This window comes from Xenopus tropicalis, chromosome 2 (genome assembly GCF_000004195.4).
Source record: "Xenopus tropicalis strain Nigerian chromosome 2, UCB_Xtro_10.0, whole genome shotgun sequence".
Classification (NCBI taxonomy): domain Eukaryota; kingdom Metazoa; phylum Chordata; class Amphibia; order Anura; family Pipidae; genus Xenopus; species Xenopus tropicalis.
In genome coordinates, this window is record NC_030678.2 from 120,894,317 (window position 1) to 120,916,370 (window position 22,054).

The window sequence follows — 22,054 nt, forward strand, 5'->3', positions numbered from 1 at the left end:
ATTCTTAGAGCAGCACACAGGTATCATACAAGGGGCCCAGGTTTGGAGCTCAGCTTTCGACTGATATCAGCATTTCATGGTCACATTTGACTGAGGTGTGAAAGGAAAAATTGAATAAAGCTGCCTAACCTGATCAAATGGAAAGCCAAGATGAAGGTGTTAAATAGCTGTCTGCGCAATGATCTTGCCATACACACACAAAACAGAGGAGCAATAGAGACTGGCTATAAGTATGATGTGCATGCATATGGACAAATACATTACAAAAGATATCCAAGAAGCCCATTTCTTAAATAAAATTGTCCACTCACCTTGATTTTTTGAGCAGATTTGTTTCACAATATATATAACAAAAATGGTCAACATTATATTCCCTTAGTATTTGTGAAAATAAGCGAGCATCCCAATCCCGAGTGTATTTCCTTCTTTGGACAAACTTAGCAAATTTATGGCCTGTTTCCTAGACTTGTCAGAAACTAAATCATATCCTTTACTTTTGCATAATGAGCACAAATTATATTGTGTTATTCATGAAAGTTATTTCATGGTCAAAAAGAAAATAGTTTTTCCACAAACAAGTCATTCCAATATTATATTAGAATATTTCTATCATGGTACTCAAATCTTTCTTTCTAACCTGCATATTTGAATATATGTTAGAATGACTTAATTTTTTTTTTTTTTTTTACAAAGGACAATATCATTAACCTTCCTTTACTCTTACTTACAAATACTGTGTGCTGTACATTAAGAAAACGGGCAACAAGAATCATGACTGAAAGTGATAACTAGCATCTTATGCTCAAATATTTGAAAGACAGTTCCACATTGATCAAAAAAATGTTAGGGTGCAAAACATGATCAACTTTAAAGGAGAAGGAAAGGTAAAAACTAAGTAAGCTTTATCAGAAAAGTCTATGTACAGTGGCTTGCAAAAGTATTTGGCCCCCTTGAACTTTTCCACATTTTGTCACATTACAGCCACAAACATGAATCAATTTTATTGGAATTCCACGTGAAAGACCAATACAAAGTGGTGTACATGTGAGAAGTGGAACGAAAATCATACATGATTCCAAACATTTTTTACAAATAAATAACTGCAAAGTGGGGTGTGCGTAATTATTCAGCCCCCTTTGGTCTGAGTGCAGTCAGTTGCCCATAGACATTGCCTGATGAGTGCTAATGACTAAATAGAGTGCACCTGTGTGTAATCTAATGTCAGTACAAATACAGCTGCTCTGTGACGGCCTCAGAGGTTGTCTAAGAGAATATTGGGAGCAACAACACCATGAAGTCCAAAGAACACACCAGACAGGTCAGGGATATAGTTATTGAGAAATTTAAAGCAGGCTTAGGCTACAAAAAGATTTCCAAAGCCTTGAACATCCCACGGAGCACTGTTCAAGCGATCATTCAGAAATGGAAGGAGTATGGCACAACTGTAAACCTACCAAGACAAGGCCGTCCACCTAAACTCACAGGCCGAACAAGGAGAGCGCTGATCAGAAATGCAGCCAAGAGGCCCATGGTGACTCTGGACGAGCTGTAGAGATCTACAGCTCAGGTGGGGGAATCTGTCCATAGGACAACTATTAGTCGTGCACTGCACAAAGTTGGCCTTTATGGAAGAGTGGCAAGAAGAAAGCCATTGTTAACAGAAAACCATAAGAAGTCCCGTTTGCAGTTTGCCACAAGCCATGTGGGGGACACAGCAAACATGTGGAAGAAGGTGCTCTGGTCAGATGAGACCAAAATGGAACTTTTTGGCCAAAATGCAAAACGCTATGTGTGGCGGAAAACTAACACTGCACATCACTCTGAACACACCATCCCCACTGTCAAATATGGTGGTGGCAGCATCATGCTCTGGGGGTGCTTCTCTTCAGCAGGGACAGGGAAGCTGGTCAGAGTTAATGGGAAGATGGATGGAGCCAAATACAGGGCAATCTTGGAAGAAAACCTCTTGGAGTCTGCAAAAGACTTGAGACTGGGGCAGAGGTTCACCTTCCAGCAGGACAACGACCCTAAACATAAAGCCAGGGCAACAATGGAATGGTTTAAAACAAAACATATCCATGTGTTAGAATGGCCCAGTCAAAGTCCAGATCTAAATCCCATTGAGAATCTGTGTCAAGATCTGAAAACTGCTGTTCACAAACGCTGTCCATCTAATCTGACTGAGCTGGAGCTGTTTTGCAAAGAAGAATGGGCAAGGATTTCAGTCTCTAGATGTGCAAAGCTGGTAGAGACATACCCTAAAAGCCTGGCAGCTGTAATTGCAGCAAAAGGTGGTTCTACAAAGTATTGACTCAGGGGGCTGAATAATTACGCACACCCCACTTTGCAGTTATTTATTTGTAAAAAATGTTTGGAATCATGTATGATTTTCGTTCCACTTCTCACCTGTACACCACTTTGTATTGGTCTTTCACGTGGAATTCCAATAAAATTGATTCATGTTTGTGGCTGTAATGTGACAAAATGTGGAAAAGTTCAAGGGGCCGAATACTTTTGCAAGCCACTGTAAATACAGCCATAAGCACTCACAGAAAAGCTGCACCGAGTCCTCTATCAAAAGAAACACACTATTTCTTGTCTTTTTTTTTTTTTAAATGTTCTTAGGGTATCTGACTTCCTCTCTGAGAAAAATCCTTCATTCCAGGGGCTGGGGCCAGAGTCTGCACAGCTCCCTCCTCCATCCCCCTGCCACAAGAATGCTAAGAACTCCCTCCCTTAGGAATGTGTGATCTGAGCTATAGCGGCTAGAGCTGTAGGAGGAAGCAACTTAAAATGGCAGCTGCTGTGTTAAACAAAGGGAGAAAGCTTCTAGGGTTCTTTACTCAGGTATGGTAAAGCTTTCTAGAGTTCTAGGTGGCACTAATGTGGCAAATCTATTGGCAGTAAATTGCCAAACTTACTTTCCTTCTACTTTAATAAACTGCCACCTGCCTTACAGCTTCACTTCAGGTGCTCTCTGTTTCTGCCTCTTCTATTAACTAATGCTAAATCCTCTTGCATTTTAAGTTTTTGTATTTCCATCTTTAAACTCTATTGCAGATAGCAATTTGAGCCATACAAGGGATAAATTGCATTTTTGGATATATGGAACTGTGGACATCTAAGTGATTATTGACTAATGATTCAATTAAAGGAACATTTTAACAATGTAGCTGCAGATCTTTGTTAGCTATAATATTTACTTTATACTGTATATGTTGCCCTAACTTTTACTTCTGAATGACACTTAAATCAGTACAACAAACACAAATGATGTTTTACATACAACACATCCTACAATCTTTTGAAGGACGTTGTGGTATGAGTAAATTAATTATTCTTTTGTTGTAGTTTTAAAAGAGAGGCTTTAAAATGAAAGCACCTCAATATTATAAATACAAATTACTACAATCACTTTAGAAAATTGATTTATGAAAGCAAAATCACATCCCTTATAAGAAATTGAAAACACTTGTGCTGTCAAATAAAGATGTTCTAGCCTGGAGGAAGTACCTGAATCCATGATCATCAACTGATCAGTAACAGGCAAAACTCAGCCTTGATCACTGTTCTGGCCTGAGCTTGCTGCTGCTTGATCAAGGATGAATCCCAAGATGCACTCTTTAGCATCCCTCTTTGGTTGTGTTCTTTTAATTAAAGGAAAATAACCCTAGAGGCAGACTCTGCCAGTCATCCAATGTGTACAGTTGTGTAAACCTCAAAGAAAGCTGTTTTTATCAATAAATAATACGCTATGCTTCATGTATGACTTGCAAGAGATTTGTTTTACAGAAATATTTGCTTGTCTATCAAGCACATAATCTAGATGCTTGTCTATGGCACATAATCTAGATGACTCTGTTTAGAAAGTGACATATTTAATGCACCATAGTTTTACATGTGATCCCCTCTTGCAAAATGTTTCAGAAAGTAAACAAAACTAACAATATATATATGTACAATATATATATATATACATGGAGAGCAGCAAAAAACAACGAAAAACTTGACTACTTTCTATGAAGTTTACAGTAGTAAACTTGTAGTGTCATGAATATGGGCATCAGATCAGCCAATATGAATCACCACAAAACATCCAATAACAAAAAAATATATTCAACAATGAGAAATAATTAGGTTGGGGAAGAGAAATAAACTGGAAGAAAGGGTAACGTAATAAGTGTTTATAATAGCAAGAGTCATCAAATAACTACTGGGTTGTCTCCTTTGTATTGTAAAAAAAAAAATAATTTGACTTATTTTTCCCACAATGAATTCAACAGATTTTCTACAATCTAGGAGCAATTGCAATACCTGATAAAAAAAAAAGTGTCTAGATTGCCATTAGAACAATCTACTACATTAACTGTCCATTATCAATTAATATCTAGGCAATGTTTAGGAATTGCTTTAACAATCTAGAAGTCTGCCCTGCTGCTTACTGCATTTTTTGCAAGTAATTATATAAATCACTTTACTTGTATTACAGTATACATATTATTTAATGAAATAGTTCCAGTTAGTGATGATCAAAAAAAGATCCCAAGTTAAACCTTAGTACTTGGTAGTGTGCACATACTTGCTTCTCTCACGCTTTTTAAAGTATCAAATTTTAAAATTATATTTTAGGGTTTACCTCACAAAAATCAGAGGTTTAATATTAATGTAATATTTAATATCTTAAAAACATATCAGATATTCCTTATGGCTGAAAGAATAATAACTAATGCATAGAAAATGGTATTTAGAAACAGGCAAAGACAACATTTGGCAGATGGCTGGATGTAAGAAGGGACCCAGAGCATGGATGTTTTATAGCATGATAATTGCTACTAGTTTGCAAGATCTCAAAACAATAGTAAGAGTTTCTGAAGGTTCTTAATTTAAAACCAGTATGACGGTGAATTAAATGGCATTATACTTGGAAAATGTTTCAAAAGAGGTTTGTTGTCATTCCTAAATACCTATGCTAAACGACTTGCCACTTACAGTTTAATTGCCCCATATTGTCTGTACCAAAGAATATCCAGCTGATAAAAGCATCAAAGTGACTTTCGTTTGGGTAAAAAAAAAGTGTAATTTCATGAGAAAATATATTGTTCGGGCTATTGCACAAGCTAAAAATGATCATAGCTGGATGTAAAAAAGCATAATGTGTTCAACAAGAAGACTTTCTATTGAAAATCAGATGAGGGCATTTAGTAAGGTTTTCTTTTCTTGCTTCATACAGTGCAAGGTACTTCTGAAAGAGATATTCATTAGTTAAAGGGGTAGCTCACCTTCATAAAACTACAAGAACACTTTATCATAGATTAAACTGGGATTCCTAGCGAATGGATCTAAGGTGGAATTTTGTTTAGATCAATAAAACTAGTCCATTGAAGAGGTAGTCTACTCCCTATTTTAAGATTAGATCAATGAATAGGGGTTGTACTTGCCAATCCCATTGGGTATTGACAATATATTGGTATTGGTGTATATAACCAACAACAACAAGACAGCAACAAGAGGTCCCTCTGCACTCACCCATTATCAAAAATCTTAGGCAGGTTGGCCATAATCCTCCCAGGATGCAGATATTTCCAGAATTCCAGAAAATAGATTATGCCAAACTGGAAGCACAATGCATCACATATACTAGAAAACATTTCAAGATGACAAAACCACAACAGAATGGTTTTGCCATCACAGAAAAAAGCCAATCAAAAGTAAAAGATAGGAAAATAGGAACCTATGGAAAATGAAATTGCTGCTCTCTTGGTAACAGGGTTCAAGATAATTAATCCCACAACTGTACAAGTTTTTACTCAAATTAGATTTTTTTTAAACAAGATTACAACATTTTGCACTAATAGCAAAAGCTTGTTACAATTCACTGATATTTAATTCAAGTAGCTTAATATTTCATATGATAACAAGATGCTTGACTGCTGCTTGGGCCAGGTTGGAGCTGCAGAGTGCCATTAAATCTTATGGGAGGCTTCCAAAATCATGCACAGAAGGATCAAAGTCAGAAAGATTTTCCCGCTGTTTACAATCGTTTGGATACAAAAATTTCATGAATTTTGGATCGCCAATACAATATTATCGTGACTAATACGGTTTTTCGTAAGCAATTTTGTGATATTTGCGATCATCTGAAATTATCATATCTTATCCGAATTTTACCCATCTCGGGATTCAAACTCGTACTTTGATGAATCAGCCCCTATGTGTAGCAAGGGAGAGCATTGGTGCTCAAGATAGCATTTAGGAGTCCAGAATCAACAATCATTTTAATAAATACATTTAAAATACATGGTAGAACATGGTAACTAGCATGCAAGCATGATGCTTTTTGTGGATTCCAACTTAATCAGAATTTTCGAGATGTATCAAGTGCAAAAACCTTCGAACTTGAATATAAAAATTCTGTAGCAGTTTATGGGATTTGTTTAATTAGAAAAATTTAAGTATTTTCAAATCAAGTTTTTCAAGATGAGCTTGAAATTTGGCAGACTGATTGAAAATGACGGGTAGAATATGATTTAACAGCGTTTGAGTAGTTAATCACATTTTTACTCAATTCAGTTAGAAAAAAGATACATATCCATAGATGCCATAGATAGATAGCCATAGATGGCAATAGTTTGACAATTCTAGACAATGTAAAGTAAGTATTGGTGGTAGACTTCCAACTGCGTACATATTTATATATATTGTACATATACACGCTTTGGAGGAGAAGAATACACACAGCTATATTTTTTCATCTCTCCAATTTTGAAAACGTGGTTTGCTAGGAAATGTGAGAATGTATGCCATTACTTATGCAATTTGAATGACTGTAACAATTTAGGAAGGAACGTTTATCAGAATGGTGAGAGAAGCTCTCTTATTTGGCTAGGAAGATTCCACAAAGTGAAGGCTGAGAGAGAAAGACAATCCAGCCTTGTATAACTGCACTGACCTGGCAGGGTCTGTGTGTGAATGAGTACAGCTATTTAAGAGATTCTATTTAAGAAAGGTTTTCATTTCTGCTAAAAAAAACAAACAAAAAACAAATAGACTTAATAGGCCAAGCTTATATAGAAATAACTATTGTATTTTGGTAACAATCCCACTTACACAAGAGCTTGGTTGTGTTTTACAGCTGTATCATAATATGACAAACTGAACAAGTAATCCTTCTTAACTCTTTTGTGTTGGGCTTTTATTTGTTCCAACCATCATTATAGTCAATGGCCTTTTCCTCTCTCCAAAGGATAATCTATAGAACTACACTACACAAAAATAAGGAACAGCACATGTGTCTACTTCTTAATTTGTATGTTTAAATACCTCCCTTGCAATATAGTATACCAATCTAAAAATCCAAATTGAAAAAAAAAATTCCGACGGTTAATAAAAGGCCCAAGATGACATTCAATGTCTAGTAATAAGGGGTTGGTTTTTTTCCCTACTTGTGCACCAGGCTTTTTTTTTCTTGGAAAGTTAACTGGTTTAAAAGACATGTAAAGCCTACATTTACCTACAATGTATATCAGTTGGGCATGTCTCCCCCACCCAAATGGCATTATTTGTACTGCATATATCCCCTCTGCTTGCCAGCACCATCACATTTTCCTAAAGCAAATAGCAGCTTTCACCCGGGGGCCATTTTTCCTCTGATACATAATCAGATACATTTAAATCTGCAAACAGCATACACACACAGACAGACCCTTATTCAATATTCCCCATAAAGGGGACAATGCAACCTTACTATTAACCTCTGGACAACCAGTGTGGCAGGTATTAAAAGATTTCAAAGAGGATGTTCACTGATTTAATTTTTTTTTGTGTGGGGTTTACATGTCCTTTAAGTTTATTAGGAGGTTAAAATTAAAAATGTGTTTCTCAAAGAAAATTGACATGGGGGACAAAGATTTAAGTTATAAACTAAAACCAAAAAGTGATTATAATGTGGCATAAAATTATGTACATGTTTAAATTCAGCGTTTGATTCTCAGATTGTAAGTAAGAAAAATAAACATCCTAACCTTAGAACATTCTAGATTTCCAGTACTGTAACTTCTACCTAAGGCTGACACAGATGCACAAAATAAAAACTACTTGATTCACTGCAAATTGGAGTGTGGATCCTTTTGAAGATTTCTGTATGTCATTTGACCCTGCACCCACAGCTGATCAACCAGTCCAGATTTGAGTGCGGCTGCATGACATAAATATATATATATATATATATATATATATATATATATATATATATATGTCAAGTCTCAAATATACGTCATGGTACTTATTAAGACCTTTATCGAGGATCAGAAAGGTCCTAATTAGGACTGAAACATTGGACTTCTGTATAATGTGAAAAATAAAAACACTTCATCACAAAGGGAGCGTGGTCCTGTGATCAATAATTCCATAATTCTTAATGTTAAATATATATATATATTACTGTATACAGCTGTAGTTGTTTAAGCACAACATAATTCTATGGCCATTGCAACTACTAAAGATTGTGTTGTGCTTATGCACAGTAAGGCCCTGAGGAATATTACATTATCACACATTTCCCTGTTTCTCTTCACATTCTGCCTTCACCACAATAAGGATAAGAGAGATGTTCTTTTGGAGTACCTTGGTTTTATAACCTTGTTTCGCTGTGAGCCTGTCCTCTCCGCATAAACACTCAAAACATGTTAGTGTGAAATTCCACAAGGTAATGGTAAACACTAAAGCCAGCACATTATCTGTATTCATCTCACCAGGGGGTATTAGCACACAGTGTGCAACAACAACCAGACACATGCTGTTCCAGTGTTATGTATTGTTAGCATATACTATAAAACATATAAAGAAATGTATTTCAAATATGGCAGCTGTTTGCTTCAAATTATTGATCCACTGCAAATAAAAGTGTGCAGAGGTTCTTGATACAAACATCTGACACCCTCGCTGTCAAATCAGCCAACCCCTAATTATCATGTCTGGGAAATATAGCATCAATGTTTATGGGTTAAATATATGTGTGTGTTTGACAGATGCCTGGTTTGTGAGAGACTGAAGGCAGCATACTATAATTTAACAATAATGTTTTTACAAGTTTATTCGAACATAAATAATTATATTATATAAAATTAAACAGGGGCAGAGATGTTACATTTAGGCAAATGAATAACAAATGCATTAAAAGGGCCACACTTAAATTCTCATGTATTTGTCCCATGTAAACGTTAAAATAGCCACTGTTTTGTTTTCTCTAGCTTCTTTAAATGTGTTAATGTGTTAGGTTTGACATTGTGCAAATAAAATGCTCTAGATTAATGGGACAATAACTGTGTCCTGTTGATTTCTGGGTGGCCTGCACATGGCTAAACCAGGCAGAATTGTTTTTACATAATGGATATTGGAAAGTTGCTTAGAATTGCAATCAGTGTGTGTGATACCCTTGTATTATATATATATATATATATATATATATATATATATATACACACATACACACAGTAGCGCCTGCCAACCACACCATCTCTGGTGACGTTGGGCAATGGTATATATAATGGCATCTCACCAAGTCAGGTTGGGTCCAGGTTTGGAGAAGGTGGGTTATCCATCAGGTTGCCTTCCTCTGGCTCAACATAGAGTTGTGGAAGAAATAAACTTGTTGAACGGAGTCTTAAAGTCTTGTAGCAGCACTATGAAGCTGGAAGTGCACACTGGTAGAAAATATTTGTGCTCACAAGCTCTGTTATATTATATTCATGTAAAAATTAGCCAGTGGGCTCGACTTAGCTGCTTAGCAGACCTATCTCTTGTTTCACATTTCAGGCAACAATTAGTTATTAAGTGCCTCCATATTAGATGACCACTCCATTATGGTAGAGATCCCGATGTTGTAAACAATAAAGACCCTATTTTCTGGGACCTCGGCAAATTTTCAGTGTTGCGGTAATTCATTCACATACATGAGAAAGAGTTGATCACTGGGTATCAACACATTGACAATATATGGTATACTATATTAAGATTAGCCAAGATATTAGAAAAGCCCACAGGAAAATAAAATCCTAAATGCAGACATACAAAATCATTTAGATTCGGTTCAGCCTTATTATTTAATCTTTGTACAACACAAATTTGGCCCGTGCTTTAAGTGTATTAATGGTTTATATATTATCACAAGCAAGCTAGTAATTGGTATTCCTTTGAGGGTTAAGTTAAACTTCTGCATAGCATCCACAAATAAGAGATTGAAAGGACAAATCAATCTCAGGTGCAGTTCCTTTGTGAGCTCTTTCCTCAGACTGAATAATCTTGAGTGTAAATCCACCCACCCTACTATCTCTGGTAAGGCTGATGGTGCTGTAGCCTTCAACCAGGACTCCTTGTACACTGCACCACTGCACATGTCTGACATGTTTGAGACAGAAAGTTGAGGAAACCCTGAAGCTACCAGAAGCGTGGTCAGAAAGAGGTTTTCATAGAACCATGCGTTAGCCCTAAATTCAGAACAGAAGGCAGGAAGGACTGATCAGCACTAAGCTTACCTATGCGGAAGTGCGCAGAGCACGTTTGAATGCAAGTACCTAATGAAAGTGGTTTGGATGCAACTCGCTCTGGGCTAAAGTGCAAGTTGTCCACTGCTCCTGCAGATATGAATAAGCCCTTTTGAATTTCAATTTATCATCAAGGTACCTTAACAAAGATGTGCTTAACCTTCCTGATGACCTTGTCCTTGCTGGGGTTTAGTCCATGATTTCCAGCATTTAGCTCTGTTGTTTTGAGGCCTTTAAATATATGCACCTAGCCTGTCTGGTAACCTTGTCCTTGCTGACACATTCCAAGAAGCACAGGCATGCAAAATGCATCACTTCCAATATAGGATAGTGTAGTTTTGGCATGAAGACACATTTAAACAGTTAGGTCTAACTTCCAACTTTGCCAAAACTGATTTGATGTAACACCTATTCAAACTTCCATCCACACAATTCACAGTTTTAAAAATCAGGCCAATAACCTATGCCAATCCTTAAACCTATGTTAGGCCAATCAAAGCAACCCTTATCCAGTGCCTTTTATAGAATTACATTTTACCTGTGAACTTTGAACCACAAAACAAAATTGTAACAATTTGGAATTATCCATTATGTGCGAATAATTTACAAATAGTATGTGAAGTTATGATATGTGAACTATCCTTGCTTCAGTATGGTTGTATATTATTCTGGCAACATAAAAAGTTTTATTTAAAAAATGCAGTACCTGTGTTCAACAAAAGCCCAGCTAAACGAACAGAAATCTCTGTAATCAATAAATTTCATTTTTGCAACAATAAACAAGCGTATACATTGTAGTATTATTTCATCAGTTAGCACTGTAAAAATGTTACTTGGCTGTAGGAAAACAGGCTCACAGCTATAAATTTCTATTTAATCCCTGTTGGTTTTACCAAAACGGCCTAGAAATAAATTCTCTCTAAATACACTTAACACCCTCAATAAATAGACAATTTTTACTTTGATGTCAGAAAAAAGAAAATGTTGAACAGGATCAGTGGTGTCTCTTGAGCCCAATCATTTTCTATCTCTAAGGTATAACAAATGTTGTTTACATTTGGGAAAGATTAAGTGAAAAGTTTAAACAGATTAAACCTTGTTTGCATGTATTAATCCTAATTTAAAGAGCTCATCGCTGCTGGTAAATGAAGGAGACTGATTACTTTTGTTTTAAAATTGCCCTCTATTTCCCACTGCTATAATCCTGTTTTTTCCACCATTGTAAATTGTGCTTTGCCGACTCTTCCACTCAAGTACTTGGGAAAATATGCCTGATCATACAAACAGTACTTGAAAGTTACAAATAATACAAGACAAAGTAATTGTTTCTGAACAAATTTGTTTTACAAAACGCATTCATTATTTAAGTTAAACAGCACTTTCTGGACATCAGTCTGTATGGATGAGAATTAGAAACGGATTAATAAAATGAGTAAAAAGACAAACTGTAACAGGTTTTAACCACTGTACCAATGTAAATACCAAGCCAAACAAAAAAACCACAGGGATTCTAGTGATTTATTTGGTGAAGGTGCAAACTAATAATTAAAATTACTTTACTTTAAAACTGTCCAGTAAATGTGACGAAAGGATCTGCCTGTAACATAAAATCAACTTTAACTTCAAAAGGTAGAACGTTCCATTGTAAGGCTTTACGCGTTTGACTCATCGAGGCACCAGGGATAAGAATAAGCTATTATAGTTACATTACTTTAAACTGATTTACAAGGCAGATTCATTATGATGTTCTACATGGAAATCTCGGCATCAATTTGGATAATACCAATTGAATGTGATAAATGCAGAGGAAAATTCATTTTTTTAATTGTATCGGACATTTTGTTTAGTTTATAAAACATTTTCCTGTCATTCATATCTGCATGCATTTTAATTCACCTTTTATTAGCCTTGGACCTGAGTTGTTAAGCTCTGCTTAGCCACCATCAAATAATTGCTTTTCTAAAACATGGAACTTGATTAAATCAACTGACATATGATTGATTAAAAGCATAACTGTAGCTTCCCTTTTCAGGTATTGGTCCAGAAATATACAAGTATTTGCCCTTTCATCCAGAAGCCACAGGATTGAAGACTTACTTGATAACTCCTTTTTCTAGCATGCAGAGCACAATGCTAAAAAATATATTAGTGTGGCATTGACCAATCATGCAGCAGTGGTTGAAACGTTACGGATATAACTAGTGATGAGCAAATCTGTCCCGTTTTGCTTTGCCAAAAATTTTGCAGAACTGATGAAAAATTCACAAAATGTGGCTACCACACAACTTTTTTGACGCAAGCAACTTTTTTTGCTGTGACCTTTTTGATGCAATTTTTTGCAATGGTGAAAAACAGAATTTTGCAGCAAATCCATGTCTGGCGAAAAATCTAACTGATTACTAGATATAACTTTGTTTCCTTCTACCTTCAGAACAAGGGTGGAAGGAAGGAGGAAAGGAAGGAACAACCTGCCCCCATTCTACAAAAACCTGGTTTTGCTGGGGATTTTGCTGAGTTTCAAGTTGAGGTCTCCTGCGGTTCCTGATTTTTTAAGTGTTCTACATACCAGAATTCCAGAAAATGGATATGTGGAGATAATGGTATGTGAATAAATAGCCCAACAGATTATCAAGAACCAAAGACAAGAGTAAGCGTAAACTGTGTTTTGATACTATAAAGCCTTAATAAAAATATTTTCAGTCAAGACACAACTAAAGTAGGATGTAGATCTAGAGACAGATATTTATAATGTGAACTATAAATGAAGGCAACAGACATAACAGTTATGAAAATCACATATGGCATTAAAAACCCCTGCTGTGTATAATAAGGATCTTGGAAGACAAAGAGTTTCCCGACCATAGATAAAGGTCAAATAGTGTTTACCTGACTTTCTGTGACTACATAACTTTCTGCAGGGTCCATTACTGCTTTTAATTTGTGTGACATACTTCTATAAATGGATAAAAAATATACTTTTATATAGATCTCTGATTTACAGAAAAAGAAAGCTATGTCAAGTCAGTTTCCTTTGCAATTTACTATAATTCCATTTCCTAACTTCTTTTGAGATAGTCTTTCAAAAGCAAGGCCTAACAATAAACTAACGTGGAAATTGCAAATAGAACACTGCATATTCCTATTAAATGTCTTATTTTAGTGATTCATGATGTCAATGGTAACAAATTATAAATCCTTTCCAGCCAAAACTCAATCTCTTTATTAACCAGCTACATACTTTCCCCACCTAACCCAAAACTACATTTACAACTTGCTTCTTATTAAGCATGAATTAGTAATTTTGATATTATTTTACATTTAGATATGATTTTAAAACAAATCTATATGATTAGATATAAAATCCTTACCTTTTTGTTAATGGCAACCCCATCTTCACAGTCTAGTACAGCGCAGTCAACACTGAGACTGGAGATTTTTTGTATTTTCCTTTCATCATTTCCAGGGATGTAAAGCACAGCTCGGCGGGGAATGTACTTATGAGCACCTTTAACTTGAGAGGAAAAGCTTTTTTTTGTTGTTCTTGCAAACACATTTTTCATGCAAGAATTCTTCCTGCAGAAATGAAAAAAGAAAAGAAAAAAGTAAGTATGTTAGTCCCTAAACTGTTGTGCAGGAGGTGCATCTGTAAGAACCCCTATCCTTTTAAAATTAACAATAATTTAAAATTAAGGCTGCCTAATTCCAATAACAATACCCATAAACTGATAACCTTCATTTTTACGGCAGCAAAACAAATTATCGCAAAATCCTGGCTTAATCCTTCCTCAGTTTCTCAATTAAGGGCCCAGATAACTAACATTCATTTATGCAGGTACGCATGATTAACACGGGCTTCACCCTGGGGCTACAGTTGTCCCTTATTTTCTCCTTATGGTTGGTGTATAACTTTAGGCACCTTTAGGGGCAGATTTATCAATATGTGAGTTTAGCTTACGACATAGAAACTCACCATGCTCTATTCATTCCTATGGGATTTTTAAAAGCTTATTTATCAGTGGGTGAAAGTTAAAACTCGCCATTTTATAAATGCACTTCTAAAAATCCCATAGGAATGAATAGAACAATGGAAAGTTTCTATATCTTAAGCTCTAAACTCACATATTGATAAATCTGCCCCTTAGTGTATTATATGATCTGTGTTAAACCTTTCAGAATATGGTTTTAATTATATTATTCTAATAACCCTGGACAATATATATATTGTGATGATTCCTAGTTTATTTTAAAAGGTCAAGCACCGTGAATTCAGGAATGTAGCTTAGCTCCCAATAACATGTTCCACAACAAATGAGTCAGGCAGAATGTTAGTTAACTTTTTTATTCTGTTTTATTTTATCTTTGATTATTTAGGATAATATAAATGTACACAGTATCTTTATTAATCTAGTTTAGACATCATTCACAATTTAACTACATTAGGAGGATTATGCTGTTCTTGCAGTTGTACTGTTTCTCTTTATGCGTATGAAAATTCAATAAAAATTTACATTTATGGTAAGAATAACAAAGTGCCAAACTGTTGTAGAAAACAGTGTCCAACTGTTGTGGAAAAAAAAATCTGTAATTAGAATAATAGGCTCAGTGGCTATAAAGTCCATGGAGCTTAAGGCTGAGGGCACACGGCGCTTATGATCCGCTTCTCGCAGCCCTGTGTTTTAACTTCAGGCCGAGAGAAGCGGATCTGCTTCTCTATGCTGCTCTGTGTGCCTACACTGAAAACTACAGTATCTGCCTGAGTGCAGGCACACAGAGCAGAGTGTAGGTCAGCCTGAAAAAAAAAAGTGAAAGCAGGTATTTTTGGGCTGACCTATGCCTCCACTCCATAGGTGGATACTGCAGTTTTCAGTGCAGGCGCACAGAGCAACATAAGTAAGTGGATCCGTTTCTCCAGGCCTGAAAGAAAAATGTAGGCTGAGAGAAGCAGAGCATACGCTCTGTGTGCCCAGGCCCTAATCTCTATTTCCTCTCTACAAGTCCGTAAGTTTATTGTCACCCAAATCCTCAACATGGCACAAACATGCAAAGAATGCATTTGTAAACAAATATATGGCTATGTAATAGTAATAGCTTAAGTAATAGTTTTTTGCCTAGGGCTAGTACGGTTATTATCTAAAATGGAAACTGGCCTGGGAACACAACTTTGTAAATAATACACTCACATTTTGCCAGCCCCAAGAAAACCTTAACCCTACCATGTCCATTAAATAATTGTTTCCCACCACTAGTATATAAATGCGGTGGAAATTATATACCAAGCCACAGAATTTAATATTCAAGGATGTGATGTTTTAATTTCAAGGTAACTATTCTTAAACTCAAACCACAACATATAGGAATGAATCCCAGCAAAATTTGCTACACATATGTGACTAACTTAGAACTAACTTATGTTTCCTTGGCTTTTAGGAGAACAAGCAAAAATAAGCCCTCATTGATATTTAAATCAAGGTTTTGCATAACAATTGACTGATATAGTCACCTACCACAATTATCAGCTGTGAATAGGGAACTTTAACTTAGCAGTTAAAAGGAAAATGCCTTTTTTCTTTTTTTGTCCTTTATAGCAAGCTTGTTGTAAATCTGCCCCATAGTGTGCCTTAGTCCCATAACCTACAGTCCTATAACCTTAATTGTTATATATACTTATATATATATATATATATATATATATATATATATATATATATATATATATAATATGTACATTTTCCAGTACAGGTACTAAAAGTAGAGCAGTATTAGCATACAAACACTTTCTTTGCATATTGTGTCAAGTTATTTTTTTCTCCCTTTAATTGCTGTTCTAAATAAAAAAATTAAAAAAAAGAAAAGATAAAAAAATAGTTGTGGGACAACAGGGGACTAAATATTCAGAAGCTTGCAACTTTGATAAATATGACCAAGAATAAAGTTGACTAACAGCCAACTTCTCGGCCCCAGTAAAACTCATTAAGCTACCCAATAGTATATTTACACTAAACCACAGACACATGATAAATTTGGAATCCAGCCGAGCACGCAGTAAGGGACATATTACTTGTCAGCATTTGCACAAGATATCTTGCTAAGCTTCGTCTGAATCCAAATGCTACAGAATAAATCAACATCCTAATGCATGCAGCTTAGCAGCATTCAGTGCTACAAACGCTCCAAAACTGTAAATCAGAAATTCGATACTCTATTGGCAATTCTGGCTAAAAAAAAGATAATTAAACAGCTGAAACAGAAAACCCCACAGATCTGCTGCTTTATAATAATATAGGGAAAGCAGGGGACACCGCACACTTGGAAACCCTGTTGGTACCACTCAGAAAGCTACACTGTTTGTTCATCTGCAATATAATTCTTTGGCCCTTAATGTAATTCAGCCAAAGTAAAGAAAAACTACACCAATAAGAACACAACTTCTTCTGTCATGTATTTTATAAACAACTTATTTTATTTAGACATTTTTTATGCTTCAGTTTTGGTGTGAAAAAGAAAGCCAGCAGTAGAAATTACTATTACTCCCTCATACACAAGAAAGGGATTCATTAATGAGTGCAGAAGATTTATAGCAAATTACTTTATATTTTTGTACTATACTATAAGTATCAGGAAATACACAATGCTGAGCTCTAGTTTATTTTTAAAGGGGATGTCCAGCCCAAAAAAATTGAAACTTTTTTCTTCAAAAATAATTCTAACCAACTTTTTAATATAAATTAATTACATGTTTTTAATGTAATTTGTGAATGTAATTGATTCTCTCACACAAGTGCGCTGCCTTAGGCAGCATTGCCCCACAAGTTTCCAGGGAGAGCAAAAAGTCACTCCTGGTAAATTTAACAGTCAAATTTCCCATTTATAAACCAGAAAGTCGGCTCGTCTAGTGCAGAGAGGTCAATAGCGTTCTTTGACTAGCGATGTGGTCCTCCCTGACACCATCCGACACCCCCTCCTGTGAACTGGGCTGACATATTAAGCAGTTTCAGTCCATACATGTCTTTTCTTCATTGGTATTCTTCCGCCAACAGAAAAATGCCTACTGTGCCATAGTCCTATAACATTGTGCAAAGTATAAGCTGCCATCTGTTAGTAATATAGCGCTAGCAAGAATGGTTTTAAACAAAGTAAGTAAAACCACATAAAACCACAGATTGCATGTTTTCACATCACATTTTGATAAGTAAATGTTTGTGGTAAGCTATGTATATCAATTGTCCTTTATATTGCTGAAAATAAGGTGCAGAAGACAGGTCCTTGTTACTCAGCCAGGTTTACAGTAAATAGCATATATAATTGTTGCACTATGCCACAATCAGGGAATACAAGACGCTGCACATGAAATAAGGTTTAAGTGGGATGTTCAGCCAAAAATGGAAATGTTTTTTTTTTTTTTTTGTATAATGAAAAAATATAAATATAACTCTAACCAATTTTTGAATTCACATTTAATACACATTTCTACTGTAATTTGTAAATGCTACTGAAAGCAGTCTCTATATTTCCTAGCTATTTCCTTCCCTATTTGCCTGACTACAGAAACAATGTAGTAGAAATTAGTTCTCCTTTGGCTATAACTCCAATTCCCACAATGTGTTGCAGGTTTCTGTTCTTCTTCTTCTAAAGTCTGTTAATTCCAAAACATGCAAGTCATTGTAGAAACTGGAGCCTTGTCTGGAGAGCTTACTGCCAACTGGCAGGGATCTCCTTCCTACTGTGTCTCATACCACATGGCACTTAATCTCTGTGCTTTATACTTATTTATTGTATTCATTATAATACATGTCCTCCCTGTATGTAATTTTATATATTGTAAGATTGTACAAAGCTGCATATCCTTTATAGCTTTACATAAATAAAGTTATACATACATTCATACATACATTCATAGAAGAAGCGGGGTGAATAGTAAGCCACGGGTTATGTAGGTAATCACCATTAAAGCGCACTGTAAAGTATTTTGGTGCATCCAGCAGTCTTCAAAACATGGTATGGTGTTGGCCATACTCAGGCATTGGACATCAATGTGCAGAGCTTCCCAAACCACTCGAGGAAGCACTGCCAACAATGGCCTTGAGTGAGGGTCACAGTGAAAAAGAAAGCTTAGTAAGACAATACAGGCATACTAATGTGATTTTATTAAAACTAGATATATACAGTAAGACAAAATATCCCAGCCCTAATTATAAAAAGATATAATATGGAAAAGAAACACGAGAAACAAAATTCAACCATATCAGAAATGTTAAAACACTGGAAACTGTACAGCAATCCCATCTAATTAAGAAAAGAAAATGTGAGTTGTTTATTTCAAATACCAGCAGGCCTTCTGCAAACAATGAAAGCTCACAACAGAGGCAGACCTAATATTTGTCTAGTGCGAGATAGCTCTCAATAGCCAGTGACCACAGCTACCGCTTTACTGCTTCTGCCTAGCAAGCCTTTTCTTACACATGCTAATAATGCCAGTTTTGGTCTTAATTTTAATCATTTGTTCTGTGAACTTGTCCTCAAACAATTAGCAGTAATGAATGGCCGGAACAGCTTGGATCATATATGTCAAATTGTAGTCAAGTGTCTTTCTTTTCTGAATGTACATTTCAATTTCCCTCTGCGGGTAATGTTTGTTAATTGTATTTCTTTATATCGCAAGTGAAAAAGGCCGCTTGTTCAGAAAGAGACTGAGTGTTCTCTTCTTTTCCTTTGTTCAGACAAGAAGCTAAAGTCACTTCAAGAGCCACTTAATCCCATCATCTGTGGTTGCAATTGCCTTACAGCATCAATCAAGAAGAATTTGAAGTAAGATGATGCAGCTATATTGTGTAATTAAAAGCAATTCAGGTAGTTATTGCTTGGGGCATTTTGCAGGTCCAAGTACTTAAAATGGCACTGCAGGGTTCCTAAAGACTGCAGTGTTTTAAATTTGGTCAGCAACAATATCTCACAGAGGAAGGGGAGGAATATGCAAAAAAAAAACTCTCTCAGTGTGTATTGTAAGGTGGAAGAAAGGAGGAAGATCATCTGGCAAATTTGAGCAAAAGAACACAACCCCCTTACCAACGAGCCAGAAAAAAATTGAGGGTGCCTATCTGGTTTCTTTTTTATACATAAGTATTTAATAAATAAGGTGTTTCCTGTTCTATGAAATAATTACTTTATGCTTTTGATGCTTAGCTTTTATTTTCCTAAAAAAAAAAAAAAATAACAACTTAATAAGGTATCATTGCTTACTATTGGATTGCCTTGTATTAATTTAATGTTGCATAAATCGCTGTTAGGATGGCACAATACATTTTGGCACCGAAGACAAAGGAATATAAGTCCCCTTGCATTCAACAAAATAGGTCACATTGAAAATGTCAGATGTAAAAACTTTTAATCACTGGAAGAGTAAAAGAGAACACTATCCAGGGTACTACTACTACTACTCAGTTGCCCACAATAGATGTCTGCTATCGAGGACGACTAACCGCGCCGAAATGGCTTTCTACCGGCAACAATAAGAGTCGCAGGAGGAAAGCCCTTTGCAGGGCTTATGTTTTCCAAAGTTGTGCAAAGCTGCTGCAGGAGGAAACTTTGTGCGACTTTGGAAGCAATGTGAAGGGCTTTCCACCGTTCCATGGGTCATTACCGTAAGGATCCAGGTCAAATACCACCCCCCCCCAAGCACTGCACCATGCTTCTTTATTACTTGCATTAACCACAGCTGGAAAACATAATTTAAATAAAATAGAACAAAGAAAAAAACACATATACATACACACACAATATACAATGTAAAAGCTGTTTATGCAGGGGAAACTCTTGCTCAAGGCTCAAAAAAATCCATAGTTGTACTATATGTATGCATATCTATAATTATAAAGCACTACTTATGTATGCAGCTCTGTACAGTAGAACAGTAATTAATTAATACAACAAACAGGGGGTTATTACAATAATAGATAAATAAGTTTGATAATAAATACAAATACATACAAGATATGGCTGCAATAAGTTAAGAATCAAAGGATAGAGGTACTTGCCCTTTATAGCTTAAAATCAGATATCTAGAATTTATCTCAAGGCAGTTTTAAAGCTGAGCAAAAACTGAAGTAATTTGCAATGCAAATAAACTCATAACTTTGTTTTCTGGCTTTTTTTTTTTTTAGCACTATAAAACTACATCTTTATCTCCATCACAGGAATACTCTCCTGCTAGGAGAAATCAGATCTCTGACAGATGGATGGCTACATGCACAGATATCGTTTCACTGGAAATTATGGAAGTGCTTCAAGAAAAATCAAAGCAATATGATTTCTGTAAAAATAATAACAACATATGGATCAACAAGAAAAAACATTTGTAGTCAGATAATATGGTGATCTAGTCAGCAGAAATTAATTGAGAACTGGCTGTTTGCCATGTTACTACTATACTATCTGGCCGCTTACTGATCTTTCTGAAGCACTATGCTGACTTAAGCCTTTTGCAAAAAATCATCAAAATAATGCCTTTCATGAAAACATGTAAGATTCAAGTGACTTTCCTTCAATGCTTTAAATGTATTGCTTTTACTTGCCATTCACACATTCACATAATTACTTATAAATATATTTGCAGAATCGTTTGGCCTTACAGGAAGATAACCTATTTATATGAAGATATTATAAAGAACGGGAATGCAGAAAGCCTTGCAGATATTTCAGATTTTCACTTTACATAAACATTGTAAATTAAAGATGAACTATAGTACCAATGTAATATAAGCTTCATCTAATGGAAATACAAAAACTTTCTATATATATAATCAATTAAAATGTTGTAGTGTTTCCAAAATATCAAATTACTCTTCATTCTAGCCCTCTGAGCAACCTGTCTCTCTACATGCAGCTTTGTGTCTGAGTTGGTTATTTTAAAAACACAGTTAGCTCTAATACACAGTCTAGAGTCCCTCTAGACAAAGGGAGCACACTTCAATGTATTTGGCCTGTCAACGAAAAACTGACTGTGACTCCTGAGTAAGAAATTATATATATATATAGAGAAAGTTTATATGAGATAATCCACATATTAAATCTCAATCTTTTTAACAATAGTTCCCCATTTATTTCTTTGTAATGGTGCCCAAATCCAGGCCTTATTTCTATTTATGTTCTTGTCTTCTATCTATGGGATAGTTAATCTCTACAAACAAGCATAACAACTTACCATATTTTCCTAGTACTGTCATAATATAACCAAAATTCACCAGTTTCATTGAAAATGTATAGTTAGCGAGGTTTCTGCTTATTGTTTTTTTTTACATGGGTGAATGGCTCTGTGGTATTGCAGGTATCTGAAGTCTTGGGTTTGATTCTAACCAGAGAATTTTGGCCATGGGTATTATTTTCAAAGTACTACTATATGGATTGGTCTATACAGTAGTATCCAAATTGCCATTTTATTTTCCATTATTGGGGCATTTTTATAACTACTAAAAGGAATGTATAGCCTTTTAGAATAATGTTTATTCCTTTCAGGACAC

General features: G+C 35.4%; 1 protein-coding gene across 2 annotated transcripts in view; it reads right to left on the minus strand.

Annotated features, from left to right (window-relative positions):
• clybl (citrate lyase beta like) overlaps positions 1–22,054 on the minus strand; it is a 178,864-nt gene that overhangs the window by 67,796 nt on the left and 89,014 nt on the right. For both annotated transcript variants that reach the window (XM_004911819.4, XM_031897047.1), the window contains exon 2: positions 13,910–14,114. In XM_004911819.4, coding sequence (XP_004911876.2) covers positions 13,910–14,114 — 205 coding nt within the window. The remainder of the gene's footprint in view (positions 1–13,909; positions 14,115–22,054) is intronic.